Source organism: Mirounga angustirostris, unplaced genomic scaffold (assembly GCF_029215605.1).
Source record: "Mirounga angustirostris isolate CCGP_5_RB_7025 unplaced genomic scaffold, mMirAng1.0.hap1 SCAF_9, whole genome shotgun sequence".
Classification (NCBI taxonomy): domain Eukaryota; kingdom Metazoa; phylum Chordata; class Mammalia; order Carnivora; family Phocidae; genus Mirounga; species Mirounga angustirostris.
In genome coordinates this window covers 96,665,667-96,687,454 of record NW_026991717.1, presented here as the reverse complement: position 1 = coordinate 96,687,454, position 21,788 = coordinate 96,665,667, and the positions used below count along the sequence as shown (strand labels likewise).

At 37.4% G+C, this 21,788-nt stretch overlaps 1 protein-coding gene across 2 annotated transcripts in view; it reads right to left on the bottom strand.

Annotated features, from left to right (window-relative positions):
* ATL1 (atlastin GTPase 1) overlaps nucleotides 1-21,788 on the bottom strand; it is an 82,049-nt gene that overhangs the window by 47,944 nt on the left and 12,317 nt on the right. For both annotated transcript variants that reach the window (XM_054513701.2, XM_045900823.3), the window contains exon 2: nucleotides 19,349-19,520. In XM_054513701.2, coding sequence (XP_054369676.2) covers nucleotides 19,349-19,382 — 34 coding nt within the window. In that variant the 5' untranslated portion in view covers nucleotides 19,383-19,520. The remainder of the gene's footprint in view (nucleotides 1-19,348; nucleotides 19,521-21,788) is intronic.

The window sequence follows — 21,788 nt, the reverse complement described above, 5'->3', positions numbered from 1 at the left end:
AGTCCCACATTGGGTGTAGAGCTTGGTAATGAAATCAGCATAAAAAATTTTTTGACATCGGGCGCCTGGGTGGCTCAGTTGGTTAAGCAACTGCCTTCGGCTCAGGTCATGATCCTGGAGTCCCGGGATCGAGTCCCGCATCAGGCTCCCTGCTCAGCGAGGAGCCTGCTCCTCCCTCTGACCCTCCCCCCTCTCATGTACTCTCTCTCATTCTCGCTCTCTCAAATAAATAAATAAATCTTAAAAAAAAAATTTTTTTTTACATCAAAAATAAGAGGAAGAGTAAAGGGATGGAACTTCTATAGGTGAATGAAGATAAATTGCTATGAGCTGAGAAAAGACTTCCTTATCTATGAAATGTTTTATGTAAACCTCATGGTAAGCACATAGCAAAATGTAAAGCAGTGATATGAAACATAAAAAAACAGGAGACTGAGTAGAGCACCATGGAAAACCACCAACTTATAAAGGTAGACAGAAACAGAAGGAAGAAGAAACAGTGGAGAGAAAAACAACCAGAAGGCAAAAGATAAAATAGCCATAGTAAATCCTTGTATATCTATAATGTAAATGAATTGAACTCACCAAATAAAAGGCACAAAATGGCTAGATGGATTAAAAAACAAAAACAACAACAAAATAAGACCCAACTATATGCTGCCTACAGGAGATTCCTTTCAGCTCTAAAGACACACCCCAGCTCAAAGTGAAAGAATAGTAGATGCTATTCCAAGCAAATGGAAACAAAAAGAAGGTGGGAATAGCCATGCTTACATCAGACAAAAAGACTTCAAGTCCAAAAAGGTTAACAAGAGACAAAGAAGGTCAGTATATAATGATAAAAAGGACAGTATATCAGATCATAAATATATATGTTCCCAAGAGCCAAGCACCAAAACATATTAAGCAAATAGTTACAGATCTTTTTTTTTTAAGTCTTTTTTTTTTTTTTAAGATTTTATTTATTTATTTATTTGAGACAGAGAGCATGAGAGGGAGGAGGGTCAGAGGGAGAAGCAGACTCCCTGCCGAGCAGGGAGCCCGATGTGGGACTCGATCCCAGGTCTCCAGGATCATGACCTGAGCCGAAGGCAGTCGCTTAACCAACTGAGCCACCCAGGCGCCCAATAGTTACAGATCTTAAGGAGAAATAGATAACAATAAGATCATTGTAGGGGACTTCAATATTCCACTATCAGCAATGGATAGATCATCCAGACAGAAAAACAAGAGCAGATATTGAAATAGAACACACTTTAGAACAAAAGGACTCAATAAACATATATAGAACATTTCATCCAACAGCAGCAGAATACACACTTTTTTTTTTTAATATTTTATTTATTTGAGAGAGAGAGAATGAGAGAGAGCAAGCACATGAGAGGGGGGAGGGTCAGAGGGAGAAGCAGACTCCCCGCCAAGCAGGGAGCCCGATGCAGGACTCGATCCAGGGACTCCAGGATCATGACCTGAGCCGAAGGCAGTCGCTTAACCAACTGAACCACCCAGGTGCCCGCAGAATACACACTCTTTTCAAATGCACACGGTACATTCTCCAAGACAACTCATATGATAGGTCACAAAACAAATCTTAGCAAGTTTAAGAACACTGAAATGATGACAACTATTTTCTCTGACCACAATGGTATGAAACTAGAAATCAACAAGAGGAAAATGAGAAGATTGACAAATATGTGGAAACTAAACAGCACACTTCTAAGTAAAACATTGGGTCAAAGAAGAAAACAAAAAGGAAATAAAGTAGGAGAATGTGTTTGGCATGTCTGAGGAACAGGAAGGAGTATGGTATGGATGGAACAGGTTGGGAAGGTGGTAAGGGGACAGACCAACAGACTAAGACAAGCACAGATCTGTAAGGATCTCTAAAAGAGTGAATATTGGGGGTGAGAGAAAGAAAAAAGACTTCAGTAGATGTTTGTATATGATTATCCTTTCCTAGTCTACCTTTGTGTACTAGGTGTGAATGAGACAGATAACTCCAAACTTTTAGTTTATATCCTTAAGACTTTGGAGAGCTACATATGGACTTAATGAAGAAAAGGGAAATTATAGGGGCGCCTGGGTGGCTCAGTGGGTTAAGCATCTGCCTCTGGCTCAGGTTATGGTCCCAGGGTCCTGGGATAGAGCAGGGAGCCTGCTTCTCCCTCTCCCTCTGCTGCTCCCCGCTCTCTCGCTCTCTCTCTGTCAAATAAATAAATAAAATCTTAAAAAAAAGGGGAGGGGGAAATTATATAATGTAATATAAGTATGCTCTAAAATAAAACAAATATCTGAATCATGACTATAAAATAATGAAATGGTTTATGGGAAGAAGTCTCACTACAGTGTAGGCAAAAAGGAATATTAGGTATTCCTTTTTGATAAGAAATCTTTTAAAAACACAGAAATAATTTTTTATTAAATGGAATGAATAAAAAATAGAATGAATCTGTTAAATGTTTATAAATATATAGACATTAGTTTGCATTTCATCTAAAGTTAAGAAAGGCTTCTTATCTGAAACCTATCATAACTATCAATCTAATATTTATGCTAATAAATACTGACATATAAAAATAGGCATTTAGATAAGCTACAACCCAGATATCTACCAACTGATAAATGGATAAACAAAATACGGTATATCCATACAATGAAATATTATTTAACAATAAAAAGAAATGCAGAATCAATATATGCTACAACATGGATGAATGTTGAAAACACAATGTTAAAGAAGCCAGTCAGAAAAGATCACATACTGTACGATTCCATTTATATGAAACTCCCCAAATAGGCAAATCTATAGAAACAGAAAGTAGATGAGTGGTTGACTAGGACCGGAGAGTGGGAGGGGTTTAGGAGGTGATGTCTAGGTGGTGCACGTTTTCTTTTGGGGGCTAATGAAATGTTCTAAAATTGGGTGATGAATGCATAACTATGAATACGCTAAAAGCCTCTGAGCTGTACACTTTAAATGGCTGAACTGTATAGTATATAATTATAGCTCAATAACACTGTTAAAAAACTATTTAGAAAAAGTTCAGTTTCTATAAAAAAGGTCAAAATTGAAAACACAGACTAAAAATATCTGGAGAACAGAGACTGTCTTACTCATGTTTATGCTTCTTGAAAATACTTATAAGAAGCTCACACAGTAGGTACCCAATAAATATTTACATTAATTTAATATAAAATAACTGAAAAAGTTTTGAGATGCGCAGTATTATTGAGAACAAATCTTACGTGCTTGATTCATTGTTCATAACTATATTTCACCTAAGCAATTAACAAAAATCCTTGGAATGCTTTCCAAGTTTTTTTAGCACCAGATTTCTACCCTCTTATATATGTTTTGCTAAATTAAACTTAGTTTCAATTCCCTGAGCACTATGCACATTTTTAAAAGGGGAAGAAGCAGAAAACAGGTTAGAAGCAAACTAGACAGGAATTAGCATTTTACTATGGATGATACAAATGTATGGCTCACAAGGATAGAACCAAAAAATAATATTGTTTCACCTTTTTACCTACTGGATCTTATATTCAGTAAAGAGACTTCTGGCACTTTTCCCTTCTTTGTGGTATTCTACATCACTGGAAGCTGGCCACCCAGCTATGAATTTATATATGTTGAAAAGGAATCTTCAAAAACTTTAAATATGGAGAAGAATCATTTTAACATACTAGAAATGCTATGGGCATGTATTTCTAATTTTCTTAATTGTAAACTTTGAAAAAAATTTATACTTCGTCTTTCCAGCAAAAATTAAACCTCACAGTAAATGCACACACATATATGGAATTTTTGGTAAAGTTAAGCTTTTTTCATTTTGCTTCCCTTATACAGTATTTTTTAAATAATCAATTTCCATTTAATTTTAATTTTACTATAAAGTCATTTTCTGTGTTTCAGCATAATAAATTATTTAATCAGTAAAAAAAAAATTAAACCTTACAAGAAAATGAACTATGAGTACATTTGAGCCATTATAGAGAGAAGACATGACACCTAGGAAACTGTTTCTTGGCAACTGAAATTAAAAGGATATATTATATTTTCTTAAACTATTGTATCTCTTTTGAACAAAAAAACTTGAAGAATGACTGAAAACATTTGTCTGAATGACTGAGAATGACATCCAACATCACAACAAAAGGGAGTTTATACAGAAAGGGACAAAATGAGTTGGGGAAACAAAACAAAATATTAACTCATTAAAATGAATATCTTAAGAGTGAGCAAGAACAGAGAGATATGAGCTACAATGAGATTAATATACACAGCAGACTTCAGAGCACTACTATGCAGACTCTCAGATTGTTCTGCTGTTAGTAATACCTTTGAGGAGAGGATTACAAGGAATAATGCAGGTCCTACAACTTCAGAGTCTTGGAAGGAATAAGTAAGTCATTTAACAGGCTGTTTATTTATATTAAATACAAAAGCATTCCATAAACTATTCAATGGATGACTCTAGAAGAACAATGCCATCATGATCAAGACACTGTGTGTGTGTGCATATATATATATACAGCAAAAATTAAACCCCATGTATGTAAATATATACACACACATATATATTTCATATATGTTCATATATATGTGAAAAGGCCTAAACAGAGAGATATGTAACTGATAAAAAGAAGAAATACTAATGGTTTATAGACATAGAGGGAAAAGTTCGGTCTTGCTAGTAACTGGAGAAATGCTAATTAAAGGAGATAAACTTTTTAGCTATCATAACTTACAAAGATTAAAAAATATATACACTTGACCCTTGAACAAAATGGGGGGTTGGGGGTGCCAAAAATCCACATATAACTTTTGACTCTCCAAAAAATTAACTACTAATAGCCTACTATTGGCCAGAAGCCTTACCAATAATAATAGCAGTTGATTAACACATATTTTGTATGCCATAGGTATTATATACTCTATTCTTCCAATAAAGTTAGAGAAAAGGTAACATAATTAAGAAAATCAGAAGGAAGAAAAAATACATTTACAGTACTATTATAAAAAAAAAACTTCAGGGCCCCTGGGTGGCTCAGTCGGTTAAGCACCTGACTCTTGATTTTGGCTCCAGTCATGATCTTAGGGTCATGGGACTGAGCCCTGCTTGAGTCTGCTTAAGATTCTCTCCCTCTCTCCCTACCCCTCCCCCCACTTGTACATGCACACACTCTGATAAATCTTAAAAAAAAAAAAAAATGCATATAAGTATTACCAGCACATTTCAAACCCATGTTGTTTGAAGGCAAACTGTATACTTAGAGTTGGAAACATTCAAAAACATTTAAAAATAAATATACCCTTTAATAAAACAATTCCATTTCCAAGAATTTATACTAAGGAAATTATTGGGACTGTGCATATGTATTTATCTGCAAAAGAGTTCATTATAACATTATTTATAGAGTGACAAACTGGACACAATCTAAATGCCTAACTGTAGGATACTGTAAATAAATTATGTCACAGCTACATTATGCAAAATATGGAGCCATTTGAAATCATGTTATAGAAAAACACCTAATCATAAGAATGTAAGAAAATATGTTGACATATTTTAAGAAAAAAGGCAGATGGGAAGTATCATTCCCATTAAGGAAAACAAATACACATGCATTTATAGTCACTGAAAAAAGTCAATTTCAGAAGTATTTGGTTTCTAAGCAATTGTCTGGTCCTTTAATCATCTTTGAGTCAGCTATTTGGAAACTGTTGGTTTCCCTTTCTGCTGAACATTGTCATGCTCAGGTCTATCTCTACTATTCTAAGCTCTTCTCCATACTGCAGGGACTGGAAGGGTGAGAACTATAGAACTACAATTCTTATAATCCCTTCTTAGCAGAGTTCTGATTTAGATTTTGTCCGTGAAAGGCACTCATGACTTCTGGAAGAGACAGGAAGTAAGAAACTTCTATTGTCTTCTAATAGAATGGATAGATAGGAGAGCAGATAGCACCCATGAGGCTTGCAGCACATGCCAAAGGTACGGAATTTTATGAATTCATGGACAGTGGCTAACATCTTGTCCAGATAGTCAGGTACTTCAAAGAAGTATGTGTCTGGACCTTTGGAATGGGCACAGAGTATAAGTATATTCAGTTCCATTTGAATATTCACTGCAGAGGAAGTGCTAAAAAATCAGATGGATAAGATGACTCATTTTGTGGATATCAGTTAGCCTCCTACTCCAGCCACTTCTGCTCAGTACACCCACAAACTAAATCAGCAAAAGAAATATGAAGCAACTAGGGGTGCCTGGGTGGCACAGTTGGCTAAGCATCTGCCTTTGGCTTAGGTCATGATCCTGGGGTCCTGGAATTGAGCCCCGTGTCAGGCACCCTGCTCAGCAGGGAGCCTGCTTCTCCCTCCCCCTGACCAGCGCTCTCACTCGCACTCTCTCGCTCTCTCAAATGAATAAATTAAAAAAAAAATCTTTAAAAAAAAGAAAGAAATATGAAGCATCTATATTAATGTCAAACAAAACAGACTTTGGAGCAAAAAACATTACTCAAGATAAAGAGGCTCACTACGCAGAAATAAAAGGCTCAGTTCATTGGGAAGATGTAACAAGTCCACATTTGTGTGCATCTAACAACATAGCTCAAAAGTTCATAAGAGCTTGACAGAAGACCAGGGGGAAATTGACAAATCCACCGACATCTTTTAAAATCTCTACCAGGGGGCACCTGGGTGGCTCAGTCGTTAAGCATCTGCCTTCCGCTGAGGCCATGATCCCAGGGTTCTGGGATCGAGCCCCGCATCGATTTTCCCTCTCCCACTCCCCCTGCTTGTGTTCCCTCTCTCGCTGTGTCTCTCTCTGTCAAATAAATAAATAAAATCTTTAAAAAAAAATAAAATAAAATCTCTACCAGAATTTTAAAGTATCTATCAGATATCAGTATCTGGTAGATCAAACAGTCCAGAAATCAGAGTATGGAAAACATGAACAGTGCATTTAGTAAGCTTGAGCTATAGAGAATTGCTGAATCACTACATTGTACACCTGAAACTAATATAACACTATATGTCAACAATAGTGGAATTAAAATTTAAAAAGTGATTTGACAGCAAGTGCAAACTTTAAGTACTTTATATTAATTTATTTGTCTTTAAAATAAACCCATTCATTATTCATTCTTTTTTTAAAAAAAAATAAGCTTGGGCCAGCAAATATATATAGCACACTGTATCAAAAATTAGAAAACAAAATGCTTTTCAGGCTTTTGTGGAATATTTATATTAATATATACTAGGACATAAAGCAAGTTTCAACAAAGTTCACAGCATGGGTATTCTATAAACATGAACCACCCAATACTGTAGCAACTAACTGCATGTGGCTGTTTAAATTAAATTAATTAAAATTAAATAAAAGTAAATACTTGGTCCTCATCCTCACTAGCCATACTTCAGCTGCTCAAAAGACATATATAGTTAGTGATTACCATATTGGACAGTATAGATATGGAACACTTTTATGACCATAGAAGGTGGTCTGCTATATAATATTGACTAGAGAAAGATAAAGTATGAAATCAGTAGCAAAAATTTAGAAAAATCCATACTTTCTTTTTTTTTTAAGATTTTATTTTTACATAATCTCTATACTGAATGTGGGGCTTGAACTCACAACCCTGATGTCAAGAGTTGCATGGTCCACTGACTAAGCCAGCCAGGCACCCTGAAAAATCCGTATTTTCTATATATTCATGAATAAAGGAACAAATCAGTGTAGACATTTAAATACTTGAAACTAAATGAGAAATAATCTACTACATATCAACATATATAGGATACAGCAAAATTGGCATTTATAGAAAACCTATAGCCCTAAATACATATATTAGAAAAAGAAGACAACCTGAAAATTAATGAGCTCAGTATCCAACTTTTTAAGTTAAAAAGAGAATACAGAATGAAACCAAAGAAAATACAAAAAGGAAATAATACTGATTAAATAAAATATAAAAGAAAGAAAAAAGGAGGGATTAAACAATTAAAAATATAACAAGGAAAACACAAATAAAATTAAGTAGAGAAAATAACAAAAAAATTAAGAACAACCTTATGCCAAGTTGATGAAATGGAGAGATTCCAAGAAAAATACAAATTACTAAAACTGACTCAAGAAGAAATAGAAATATTTAATTGTTCCAAAATCAATATTGAAGTTGAATCAATAGTTCAAAATCTTACTATAAAGAAAACAGCAGGTCCAGGTAGTTTAATAGACTCATTTTCCCAAACTGGATCAGTCTAATCTTATATATTCCTTACTGAGCTTATCCCAGGAAGGCAAGATTACTTCAACACAGAAGATATTTTATTTTACTTATTTTTTTTTAAAAGATTTTACTTATTTATTTGAGAGAGAGAAAGAAAAAGCAGAGGGGAGAGGGAGAAGCAGACTCCCCACTGAGCAGGGAGCCCAACACCCGGCTCAGTTCCAGGACCCCGGGATCATGACCTGAGCTGAAGGCAGACACCCAACCAACTGAGCCACCCAGGCACCCCAACACAGAAGATATTTTAATGTAATTAAACATATGAACAAATTAAAGAATAAGAACCAAATGATTATTTCAATAAATACAGAAAAAGCATTTATTATAATTCCACATCCAGTGATGACTTTTTTTTTTTTAAGATTTTATTTATTTATTTGACACAGAGAGAGATAGCGAGAGCAGGAACACAAGCAGGGGGAATGGGAGAGGGAGAAGCAGGCTTCTTGCCGAGCAGGGAGCCCGATGTGGGACTCGATCCCAGGACCCTGGGATTATGACCTGAGCCGAAGGCAGACGCTTAACGACTGAGACACCCAGGTGCCCTCCAGTGATGACTTTTAAAAAGACTTTTATTTAGGAATAAAGGAGAACATTCTTAATCTAACTAAGATAAGAAAAAGACTTAAAAGATAAAGATTAAAAAGGAATGAATAAAGCTGTCATTTTTGCAGGTGATATGCTTCCTTATGTAGAAAATTCTATAGAATCAAAAGGCAGTTTATTAGAATTAATAAGAGAGTTTTGTAAGGTTGCTAGATATAAGGTAAATATGTAAAATTCAACTGTATTTTTAGGTGCTATTAACAGCCAATAAAAAATATAACAGGGAAAAAAATCATAGCAACAAAAAAATATAAGGAACATAAGAATAAATCTAACAAAGGCCAGTCCTTCAAGGAAGGTCTTTAAACTATTGAAAGACATCAAGAAGCAAAATCTAAACAAATGAAAGAATATACCATGTACATGAATAGGGATATTCAGTACAGTAAAAATCTTGACTCTAATTAAATTAATCAATAAATACAATTTTTTAAAAGATTTTATTTATTTGAGAAACAGAGAAAGCACGAGTTGGGGGAGGGGCAGAGGAGAGGCAGAGAGAATCCCAAGCAGACTCCCTGCTGATTGTGGAGCCCAACACAGGGCCTGATCCCAAGACCCTAAGATCATGACCTGAGCCAAAGTCAGGCACTTAACTGACTGAGCCACACAAGCACTCCTTAACTGAATACAATTTTAATTAAAAAAAAAATCCCAACTGGGCTTTCCAAAGAACTTGAAAACCTCATTCTAAAATTTTATACAGAAGCATAAAGCCAAGAATAAAGAATAGTTCAAAACATCCTTAAATAAGATCACAATAACAATCTGTTGTACCATATATGAAGACACTATGAAACTACAATAACTAAAATAATGTGTTACTGACACAGGGATAGACAGATAAATAGCACTGCAACATAATAAGAAACCCAGAAACTGACCCACTCATATCCAGGAATAATATCTGACAATACAGTCTGGAGATCAATGGGAAAAAAGGTGGATTATTCAATAATGGGCCTGGGACCCTTGGTTATCCATATGGAAAAAAATTCAGAGATTCTACATCACACTATCCATAAAAATAAAATCTAAGTGGTTCTAGAGCTTAAAATGAAGTTGGGAAGACTGCAGAGTAGGAAACACCAGGAGAATAATTACACTGACAGAATCTATCTGATACAACTATTGGAACTCTGGAATTTATTGAAGGCTTACAACTTCCAGGGGAAGGCTTGAATGGTAAAAAATTGCAGTTAATTTAAGTCAATTCCAACTCTTAACTCAGCAGCAAGTACTGATCCTTCACCCCTCAGCCCTATGGCAGGCAATTACACACATGTTCCCACAGCAGCTTACATACATCTTGCAGAAGTCAGGGTAGGCAATGAGGAACCTGTCCTCCAAAAAGTGGGGATCTGTGTTCCTATCACTGATTACTGCTTCTTATCACAAAGGTGCAGACACAGAGGTGGACAGTTGTTGTATTCTCCCCCATTGTTGACTGCCCCTTCCTTCTAGGGAAGTGACTTCCAGGAGATTTAAAGGGCCAGTACCTTTTTTTTCCCCCTTCTTCAGTTTTCACCTTTTTCTCTTTTCGGAGTCAGACATTTAAGATTAGAGTATTCGAAAGCAACTACATATACAGGGAAAATCAGAAACTCGCCACACATGCCCAGGGAAAGGCCCAGGCTAAAAAAAGACCTGAGAAGACCTTAAGTTTACATCTTAGGCTGATCCTCGGCATAGACATCCTATAGCTATTAAAACAGAAACAAACCCAAAAATCCCCAAACCCAGAAAACACTGGGGAAGGAGGAGAATCTGACTTTCTTATTTCTTATTACATTATTAGATTCAAATGTCCAGTCTTCAATAACAAAAATCACAAGGCATACGAAGAAATAGGAAGATATGACCCATTCAAAGGAAAAAAATAAATCAACAGAAACTGTCCCAGAGAAAGACCAGATGGTGAACCTACTAAACAAACACCTTATTAAAATGACTGTCTTAAAGATGCTCAAAGAGCTAAAAGAAAATGCAGAGAAAGTCAAGAAAACAATGACTGAACAAAATGGAAATATTAATAAAGAAATAGGAGACCTAAAAGAAAGCAAAAAGAAATTCTAGAGCTGAAAAGTGCAGTAACTAAATTGAAAAGCTCACAATAGAGATTCATAGGGATATTTGAGCAGACAGAGGAAAGAATCAGCAGCTGAAGATAGGGCAATCGAAATCATTGGGGCTGCAGAAAAGAAAAAAGTTTGAAGAAAAGCGAACAGAGCCTAATGACCTGTGGGACACCATCAAGCGGACTAACATACGCATTGTAAGAGTACCAGAAGGAGAAGAGAGAGAAAGGGGTAAAGAGATTTTTTGAAGAAACAATGCCCTAAACTTCCCAAACTTGATAAAAGACATGAGTACAAACATTTAAGGCTCAACTAACTCCAAGCAGAATAAACTTAAAGAGACCCACACTGAGACACATTATAACCAAATTGTTGAAAGACAAAGACAGAAGTTTGAAAGCAACTGACATCACATGCAAAGAATCCTCAAGATTATCAGCAGATTTCTCATAAGAAACTTTGGAGGCCAGAATACAGTGAGAGGGCTGATATATTAAAAACGCTTTAAAAGAAAAAAAAACCTGTCAACAAAGAATCTTATGTTTGGCAAAACTGTCTTTCAAAAGTGAGAGAGAAATTAAGGCATTCTCAAATAAACAAAAGCTGAGGAAGTTGATTACCACTAGATTTGCCCTGTAAGAAATGCTAAAGAGAGTCCTGGAGATTGAAATGAAAGCACACTGGACAGTAATTCAAAACCATCTGAAGAAATAAAAATCTCAATAAAGGTAAATACATGGGCAATTATGAAAGCTAGTATTATTAGAACATTTTGTAACTCCTTTGTTTTCTACATGATTAAAAGACCAATATATTACCAAAAAAACCCCCAATTATTAGTCTAAAAACTAGTGTTATTATAACTTTTGTCTGTAGTTTCACATTTTGTTTTCTACATAATTTAAGGGACTAACGCATTTTTTATTAAAGTATAGTTGATACACAATGTTACATTAATTTCAGGTGTACAATATGATTCCACAAGTGTATACATTAGGCTATGCTCACCACGAGTGTAGCTACCATCAGTCACTATAGAACCTTATTACAATACCATCAATTATATTCCCTATACCGCACCTTTATCCCCATGACTTATTCATTCCATAACTAGAAGCCTGTATCACCCCCTCCCCTTTACCCATTTTGCTCATCTTCCCAACCCTCCTTTTCCCTCTGGCAACCATCAGTTTGTTCTTTGTATTTATAGGACTGTTTCAGCTACTTATTCATTTGTTTTGTTTCTTAGATTTCACATATAAGTGAAATCATATGGTATTTGTCTTTCTGTCCGACTTATTTCATTTAGCATAATATCTTCTAGGTCCATTCATGCTGTCCAAATGGCAAGATCGCAGCTTTTTATGGCTAAATAATATTTCAATGTGTGGAATATTATCACACACACATACACACACACATACATATGGAATTCGTGTTTTCATTTTCTTTGGGTAAATACCCAGTAGTGGAATGCCTGGATCATACTGTATTTCTATTTTTAATTTTTTGAGGAACCTCCATACTGTTTTCCATAGTGGCTGCACTAATTTACATTCCCACCAACTGTGTGTGAGGGTTCCTTTTTCTCCACATTTTTGCCAACACTTGCTATTTCTTGTCTTTTTTATTCTAATCCTTCTGAAAAGTGTAAGGTAAGATCTCATTGTGGTTTTGATTTGCATTTCCTAATGATTAGTGATTTAAGCATCTTTTCATGTGTCTGTGGCCATCTGTAGGTCTTATTTGGTATTTTTAAAATGTATTTTTTAAAAAAAACTATTAGTTTATGTTTTTGTACACATAGTGTATAAAGTTGTAACTGTGACATCAGTAACTAAAGGGGTACAAATGGAGCTATAAAGGAGCAGAGTTTTGTATGTTATTGAAGTTAAACTGATATAATTTCAAATTAGAATGCTATAACTTTAGGATATTAAATGTAATCCTTATGGTAGTTCTAGAATGTTTTAGTTCAGGCTGCTATAACAAAACACCATAGACTGGGTAGTTTATAAGTGTTTTTTTTTTTAAGATTTTATTTATTAGAGAGAGAGAGAATAAGTGGGGGGAGGAGCAGAGGGAGAGGGAGAAGCAGACTCCCTGCTGAGCTCAATCCCCAGACTCCAGGATCATGACCTGCGCCGAAGGCAGACGCTTAACCGACTGAGCCCCCCAGGCACCCCTGGACTGGGTAGTTTATAAACAGTGAAATTTAGTTCTTGGTTCTGGAAGCTAGAGGACCAAGATCAGGTTGCCAGCATGGTCAGGTGAGTACCTTCTTCCAAGTTGTAGACTCCTCATTGTATCCTGGCATGGTGGAAGGGGCTAGGGATCTCTGTGGGGCCTCTTTTAAGAAAGCATGATTAATCCCATTCATCTCATTCACAGGGTTCCACTCTCATGACCTAAGCCATCTTCCAATGACCCCACTTCCTAATACTATCACACTGGATATTAGGACTTTAACATATGAATTTTGGAGGGTACCAACATTCAGACCATAGCATATACTATACACAAGAAATAAATGACAAGGGAATTAAAATGTTACACTACAAAAAAAGTCAACTAAACACATAGGGACAGTAATCAGGAAATGAGGGACAAGAAAGCTAAAAGGCACATAGAAAAAACCACAATGAGATACCATTTTCACATCTATTATAATACCGAGTGTGAGCAAGGATGTGAAATGAACAAAATACTTTGTGGAAAAATGCATAATCTAGATTCCATTTTATATTAGGTTCTTAAAAATGTATATTTGATATACACATGTTAAAAATGATCAGGAAATGATAAACATCAAATTTATGAAAGTATTTATCTTTGGCGGGGAGTAAGGAAAGGATGCCATTAAGGAAGGACACATAAGTAGTGTCAAATACTGATAAAGTTTTATTTCTTCAGTTGGGAGGGGGCATACAGATTCTCATTATCATTCTCTTCAAAAGTGAACATCTGTGTTTTATATTGTTCATTTGTACACAGATATTTTTCTTTTCTTTTTTTTTTTTTTAAGATTTTATTTATTTATTTGACAGAGAGACAGCGAGAGAGGGAACACAAGCAGAGGCAGTGGAAGAGGGAGAAGCAGGCTTCCCCCAGAGCAGGGAGCCCGATGGGGGCTCAATCCCAGAACCCTGGGATCATGACCTTCGCGCTTAACGACTGAGCCAACAAGGCGCCCCCACACACAGATATTTTTCATAAAACTTTATAAAAAGAGGAAGAGCCTCTAAATTCAAAAACACTCCAACATTTTTTTATGACTAAAATGATCTCACAGTAGATCATTTTCCTGATGATCACAGGTTCTATTTAGAGTCTAGTCACTGGTTCTAAAGATAATAAAAGCTGCAGAGTTTGAAACTGAGCAAATATATAACCCAGGAGTCATCAAGACAAGGTGTAAGAAGATACAAAGTATAAAAAATATATAGGTACAGGAAAAATGTATCTGAAAAAAAGATGTAGGGAAGGCAAATTAAATTAGTGAAATGGGATGGGAGAGTCTGTAGGGAAGGTACATGTATGACTCAGTAGAAATTTTATTTTGTTTTAGGAGGAATAGATATATACAGAATGAGCCAAGTAAAAAGGGACAAATGGTCTCCTTTCAAGAAAAATAGAATACAGCCAATTGGCGAAGAAAGAGCAGGAAGTAACTATACTATACTCAAGATCGCTTTTAATCTTACCTCAAAAAACAAAAACAGAAACCTAAAAATTAATATTTGATCAATGCCTTTTCAACAAATAGACACTCCTTACACTTACCTAAGCTAAGATAGTTGTTTTTTTTTTAAATAAGGGCAGAAAAAGCTGACATACAAATATTATTTTTCAAAAGCAACATTGCACTGACAGTTTCTGTTACACTGTAGAAAACCCAAATTCCCATGTGGACTCCCAAGTTTTAAGCAATTGTAATTAAAAAAACAAATTAAAAAGGATGCACTTCTGTTTTGTTTCTGGTAGTACTTAAACTCTAAGCCCAATCTTGAAAGAATGCTTTCTGGGCTACTGTCTCTGATAGTCATCTGAATCCTTTATTTTTCACACTAGTACATTCTTTGCCCTTTTTTCTAGTCCAAAGCGACCAAGTTTATAGAGCATTGATTTCTTATACCAGCTTAAGCCTAAATAGGCTTGTTGCGGGACCTTTTTGGCATATTATTTTAGTTCCTTGTCTTCATCACATGGGCTGGGGAAGCAAACAACCCTAAATTTAAATCTTGGATCTATAACTTATATAAATTATGGGACCTCTGGCACATTTCCTCATGCTGAATCTCGGATTCCTTATATATTAAAATGCAAATAATAATGTCTGCCTCTGAAGAATGGACTTTTAAATGCTTAAATTTATTTAAACTTCTGGTTCAGGGGTGCCTGAGTGGCTCAGTTGGTTAAGTGGCTGCCTTCGGCTCAGGTCATGATCCCAGGGTCCTGGGATCAGAGCCCTGCAACGGCATGGGCTCCCTGCTCAGCAGGGAGTCTGTTTCTTCCTCTCCCTCTGCCCCTCCCCTCACTCATGCTCTCTCTCACTCACTTTCTCTCTCTCAAATAAATAAAATCTTCAAAAAAATAAAAAATAAACTTCTGGTTTGGTGCAGATTTAGGTACCGGTGTTGGAATTCTCAGTTCTACTCACAGACCTGCTTTTCAGTTGTATCTCCGGGTATGATCCTCAACCACCACCCCCAATTCTGGGTATTAGTAGAGATGCTTCTCTGCTTTGTAGTTTCCATGGCCCTATTAGAACCTAACAGGTCTCTGACTATTCAGATAAAAATATTAGCTGTGATATGGTCCTACAGAATTCTTATCCGAATTTTAGGTTTCCTGTACAGATTTTGCAAATCTCTCTTGCCCTTTTCTTGGAAATCACTGTATTTTCCAATTCTGGATAGTCTACCTTTGAACTCCACTCACTGCTTTCTAACTTGTCTGAAAAGTATTTAGCTAGATGACAAGGTTAGTTCACTGTCTTTTTTTTTACAAGCTATCACCTGAGTTTTTTCTCATCACAGACCTCTGGCTTCTACAAGAGCCTGTTTTCCTTCTACCTTCATACCATGCCCCATTATCATATAAAACATTCCACAGTATTGAGGTGCCTGGGTGGCTCAGTCAGTCAGAAGCCTCTGCCTTCGGCTCAGGTCATGATCTCAGGGTTCTGGGATAGAGCCCCATGTCAGGCTCCCTGCTCAGCGGGGAGTCTGCTTCTCCCTCTGCCCTTCCCACTGCTTGTGCGCGCACATGCTCTCTCTCTCAAATAAATAAAATCTTTTTAAAAAATTCCACAGTATTATGTTATAGAAAATAAATTAGAAGACAACCCTAGGTTCTAATTTCAGTCCTCTTACTAAATATATGATTTTTGCCAAATTATTTAACCTACCTGAGAGTCAGTTTTTTTTTTTTTTATTTACAAAAGACTATGTCCAGCCAACTAAAGAAGCTACAGATCAAATGCAATAATGCAGGTGACTGTGCCTTGAAAACTGTAGTTCTATACAATTTGCAGAAGGTATTATCAATTCAGTAAAGAGGCAGTATAGCATAGTGGTGAAGATAAAAGAATCTGAAGTCAAACTGCCAGAGTTGGAATCCTGTCTCTATCATTTACCTTGGATATATATAATGAGGATTATAATACCTACGTCATATGATAATAGCTCAATGACATTAGCTATTCTTGTTATTATTAAATGCCTACTATGTTAGGTATTACACTAGGTGCTAGTAATAAAATGGAATCAGGACAGACATGGCTAACATCTTCATCAAAAACCTCTATTTCCTACTCTATATGCTACGTTTTTCTAAGTCATTTACGTATTTATGTCATATATACTTTATAGCAAAGAAAAATCAGAGTAGTAAAGCATTTCCATAGAGCATCAAGACTCCACAATTCCAATATTTCTTTCCTGTGAAAATATCCAGTGAACACATAGTGACTTTAGTATTTCTTTTCCTAATTCATCACTTGAGTTGAAACTCTTGATGACTTCTGGGTAAACTGTCTGGGACATGTTCCCATCAAATATAAATAATCCAATGCTTGTCAATCACCTAAAATGCTAATTAAAAGGCAGATTCCTAGACCCCATTTCAGACCTACTGACTGAAAAGCTCTGAGTGATTTGCAGCAACATGGATGGAGCTAGAGTGTATTATGCTAAGTGAAATAAATCAGAGAAAGAGAAATACCAAATGATTTCACTTATATGTGGAATTTAAGAAACAAAACAAATGAGCAAAGGGAAAAAAGAGAGAGAGAGAGACAAAACAAGAAACAGACTCTTAACTATAGAGAAGAAACTGATGGTTACTAGAGGGGAGATGGGTGGGAGGATGGGTTAAATAGGTGATGGGGATTAAGGAGTGTACTTACCATGATGAGCACCCGGTGTTGTATGGAAGTGTTGAATCACTATATTGTACACCTGAAACTAATATTACACTAACTGGAATTAAAATAAAAACTTACAAAAAAATAAAAATAAATAAAATAAAAATAATTTTTAAAAAAGCCCCAGCTGGAAGATGTGGGAATGTGCATTTCTAATAAGTTCCCAATGTGATTTTTATGCAAATCCCATTTGAGAACCACATTCCCGAGACAAAAAAAACCCCAAAACCTCCACTATATAAGAAATCTGTACCCAAAGAAATACTGAAGAATAATGATCCAAAGCTTCACTAAAGAGAAAAATTTTAATCCTTAGAATAAATTTTCATATGCATGTCTTTTAACAGGGTTGAGTCAACAATGCACAGAGATCAAGACCAAAACTGACTTGAACATACACACCTTAACTGTGAGTATTCAAGAAATTCCTACTCTGGAGGCCAAGGAAAAGGGTGGTGGTAAGAGGACACTGAGAAAGCTTACTCATAATTTCATAAGAAGCAAAGAAAAAGGTGTTACTGCAATAGTCACACTTACTAAAACTGGGGTTTTGTAATCTCAGAAAATGCAACCACCTTCTCTTAAATTCAGACAACTAAAGACAGACCTCCTTGCGCCAACTCCCCCACTTACCACAAATCTTGGATAATGCCTCAAATGTAAACCTTGCCTAGTGGGAGTGAAGTTGGTCCTGTGACCAGAGAGGCAACGAGAAATACGGTTTTTTGATAAAAGTCAGCCAAAAACAACCAATTAAAATATAAATTTATACCTGTTGGTCTGAAGGACAGTTATAGAAGAGATCTCATTGAGACACATAAGACAATCAAGGAGCTCCAAACTCCTAGTGGATGTAAACTTTCCAAAATAACAAAATATTTACCCACCAAGGACCTAAGATCGGCTCTGGCTCAGATAATAAAACGCCCTGAAAGGCTTTCGTTCCTAAGATGGTAGTGGGGCTAGCACTGTGACTGGAAGAAAACGGGAGCCCAAGGCAGAAAAAGACGCCCAATCTGCCCACACTCTCCGTCCTGAACCAAGTCTGGAGCAGCAGAGCGGGCGGGGTTGCGATTTCTCCTGCATCACTGCGTTCTCTCTTCTCCGCCTGCGTGAGCGCCGCCCACCCACTCGCCGCGTGAACCCACTGGGCCTAGCCTCTCCTCCCCCCTCCCCTCGGCCTGGTGCTGAATCATGAGTCCAGTATCTCCAAAAGGTAAAACCAAAGAACAATGCCACCCTCAGGGCTGGCCTGAGTGGGGTACCAGGTTGGGGTGAAGCAGCGGCTGCAAACCACAACTTTGCTTCCCTTCTTCCCAAATTCCCCACCCAAGCCCCAAATTGAAACAAGTACTGTAGCGCTGGGGGACTCCCAAGCGGGCGCCCCTTCTCCTGGGTTGCTCAGGTCCGCAACGCTCCCACCGGGCCCGGCGTGCTCTGCCTCATTGTTCCAGCATGCCGCCCGCTCGGGAGCCCGCGCCCTGCCAGGCGGAAGGGCTCACAGCTCCCGCGGAAGGGGGTGGAGGTTAGGGATCCTCACCCCCTCGCCCCCCACCCCTCTCGGCCGGGTTAACAACAGCCCCTGCCTACTCTCATCGCCTTCCTGCCAACCGATCGCTAAAGCGGAACCAACGAGTCCCCGGGAGGCTACCGGCGGGTGCTGTCCAAATGCTGCGAGGAGGCGGACTGGGGGAGGAGGGCGGGGGAGAAGCAGGGGGCTTCGGCCTGCAAGAAGCTGGCAGCCCTCTCCCACAGCGCGATTCCGGCTACCCCGGTACCACTCGGCCATGCTTTCTCCCGCCCTACAGGGAGCAGCTCGGTTGTGGCCCGTCTCCCAGCCCTGGACTCCGCCACCGATAAGCCCTTGGCCCTCTTGTCCCCAGAAGCAGAAGGCTAGTCCCCATGCAGGCTGCAGAAGGCACCATATGCTACTCACCCCAACTGTTTCTGTCCCTGCGGTTCTTGGCCATGGTGGTCTGGGGACTGGTGGCGGTGAGGCGCTGTCACTGCGCTGGCTCTTCTCCCGGGCCGCAGGTTGCTGGCGGTGGGAGGCTCTGTGCCCGCCGCTGGGCGCAGTTCGCTCAGGCTCTGAGGATGTTGCTGTGGCGCTGGTGGGAAGAAGTGGGGAGGAGAAGGGAGGAGAAAGCGGATGAACCAAGCTCAGCATCACAAGCCTGAGTTCACACAAATACCAGCGTCACACCCTCTCTACCTCGGCCCACCCCCAGAGCATGAAGACAGGGACAGACGATGTACTGCAACATTTTCAATGGAAAACACACATACAAATAAATAGCACCCCCTCACACACACTCTCAAAGAATTTAACAGCATTAGCCAGTCACAGAAATACACAAACCAATATACTGCATTATTCTCGATGTTCAAATACCTGTTTCCTATAAGAGTTACACATTAGTACAAATATGCAGGCAACATTTATATAGCCAAAGAAATTAAAATAATCTGCATTTATCTACCAGGCACCATTTCCCCCCATTTTAAGAGCAAGGTCATGCTGGTAAAGAGGGTATCAATGCATTTTTGTACCTGTATACTGAACAGGCCTGCCTTTTAAAATTAGGACAGCAAAATTTAGATCAAGATAAATGAAAGCTGGAGATTCATCATAGTATGTCAGTAACTCAATATCTAGTGGGCAAAATTTCCCACTAGATTTGCAGAGAAAAACTCTGGAATTATATTGCCAAATATTTTAAGTAAAATCATACCACATGGTCTGGGGGAGCCTTGGCAGCCACAAAGGTTGCAGACCTTTTGAATTTTGAATAGAAAGCAAAAGGCAATAAACACTTAAAAAAATATTCTCAACCTCTCCCTTTCCACTGATTTCTTCCTCTCTGCCTGCAAACTCAGTTTTCAGTATTCTAGAAACAGTCCTTTCAGGCTACTTGACCCTCAGGATACCATTATCCCATTCCTCACACAGTTTTCTCCTGCGTTCAGTTGTTGCCCACACTCTACAGATCAGTTTTGCCTACAAGATTACTGCTATCCTCTTAATTACCAAATCTTTGGTCTCTGCTTATTCTTCATCATAAGCAACTCTTCACTCTATGTTTACTCAATGTAATTTGCTATCATGGCTTCAGACAAGACCTCCATCCTGATAATTCCCAAATCTATGCCTCTAGTCTTAAAATCTCTCAAAGAGAGAAAATCATCATACTAGAACCAAATTTATAACTGCCTGAGGTCATCTTCACTTTGTTTTTCTACTGACACTTCAAAATCAACATTTCAAAACCAAACTATCTCACCCACCACTGCCTAATCTTATGCATTCCATATTTCAGTTAATGGTTCTAGTGATCTCAGAGCTGTGAACACTGTAAACCAAGTTTACATTACAGTTTCAATAGAGTTGCATTCCCCAAACACTAATGAAACAACATAGGAAGACAGTTATTATCTCAACCCTATACCTACAAACTAAATTCATAGACTAAAAAGAAGTGTGTTCTGCTTTTCTTGTATATCTTAACTATAATTCTCAGCTCACATTCTAGCCCGATAATCCCTTTCAGTGAATCTCATTAAAAAGAATAGATTCCACACATACACACAGACACATGCACAGACAGACACACAAAGTTGTATAATTCAATATATTCTTTTTTTTCATATATGGGTCCTTACAATATATATTCTTAACTGAAAAATACATTAAAAAAAAACTCTTTTCTTTGTAATTAATAAGTAATCTGTGGGCTAATACTTGAGACTGTGACTATCTTGGCCAAGAACTTCACCCAATGGTTTTAGTATCCATTGATACCCTTGCCTGAATCAAGTTTATATTAATGATTTTTAAATGGTGATTTTTAAATAATTATATCATTTCTTTTACATTTCACAGTTAGCAGCTGACATTCCCTCTCCCATCTTTGTTGAGAACCACATAGATTCATGAAATCTAAAGCAAAAAAAAAAAAATTATTGCATTATTTATCATCATTATTCTTTCTAATCCTCAAATTGCCCTAAATTTGGCCAATGGGAACCCCTTCAAGTTAACACCTATGTGATCAGTTCCTTATTTTCTGGCATAAGAAAATGTTTCAAGTTTCCCTTGTATTTTCCCTGCCTCAGAACTAGAATTAGCCAATTTCTCCAAGAAGTTCTGGCTCCTTTCAGTGAAAAAAGAAACTTAGAAACCAAGATCTGGGTGCTAGTTGTGCTCATTGCTAGCAGAAGTTTCACTGTTTCTAGACTCTGACAGTAGACATTGTTAGAACATATTTATTTTGGGGGGCACCCGGGTGGCTCAGTCAGTTAATCATCTGACTCTTGTCTTAAACTCAGGTCATCTTGTCTTAAACTTAGGTCATGCTTTCAGGGTCATGTGAGCAAGC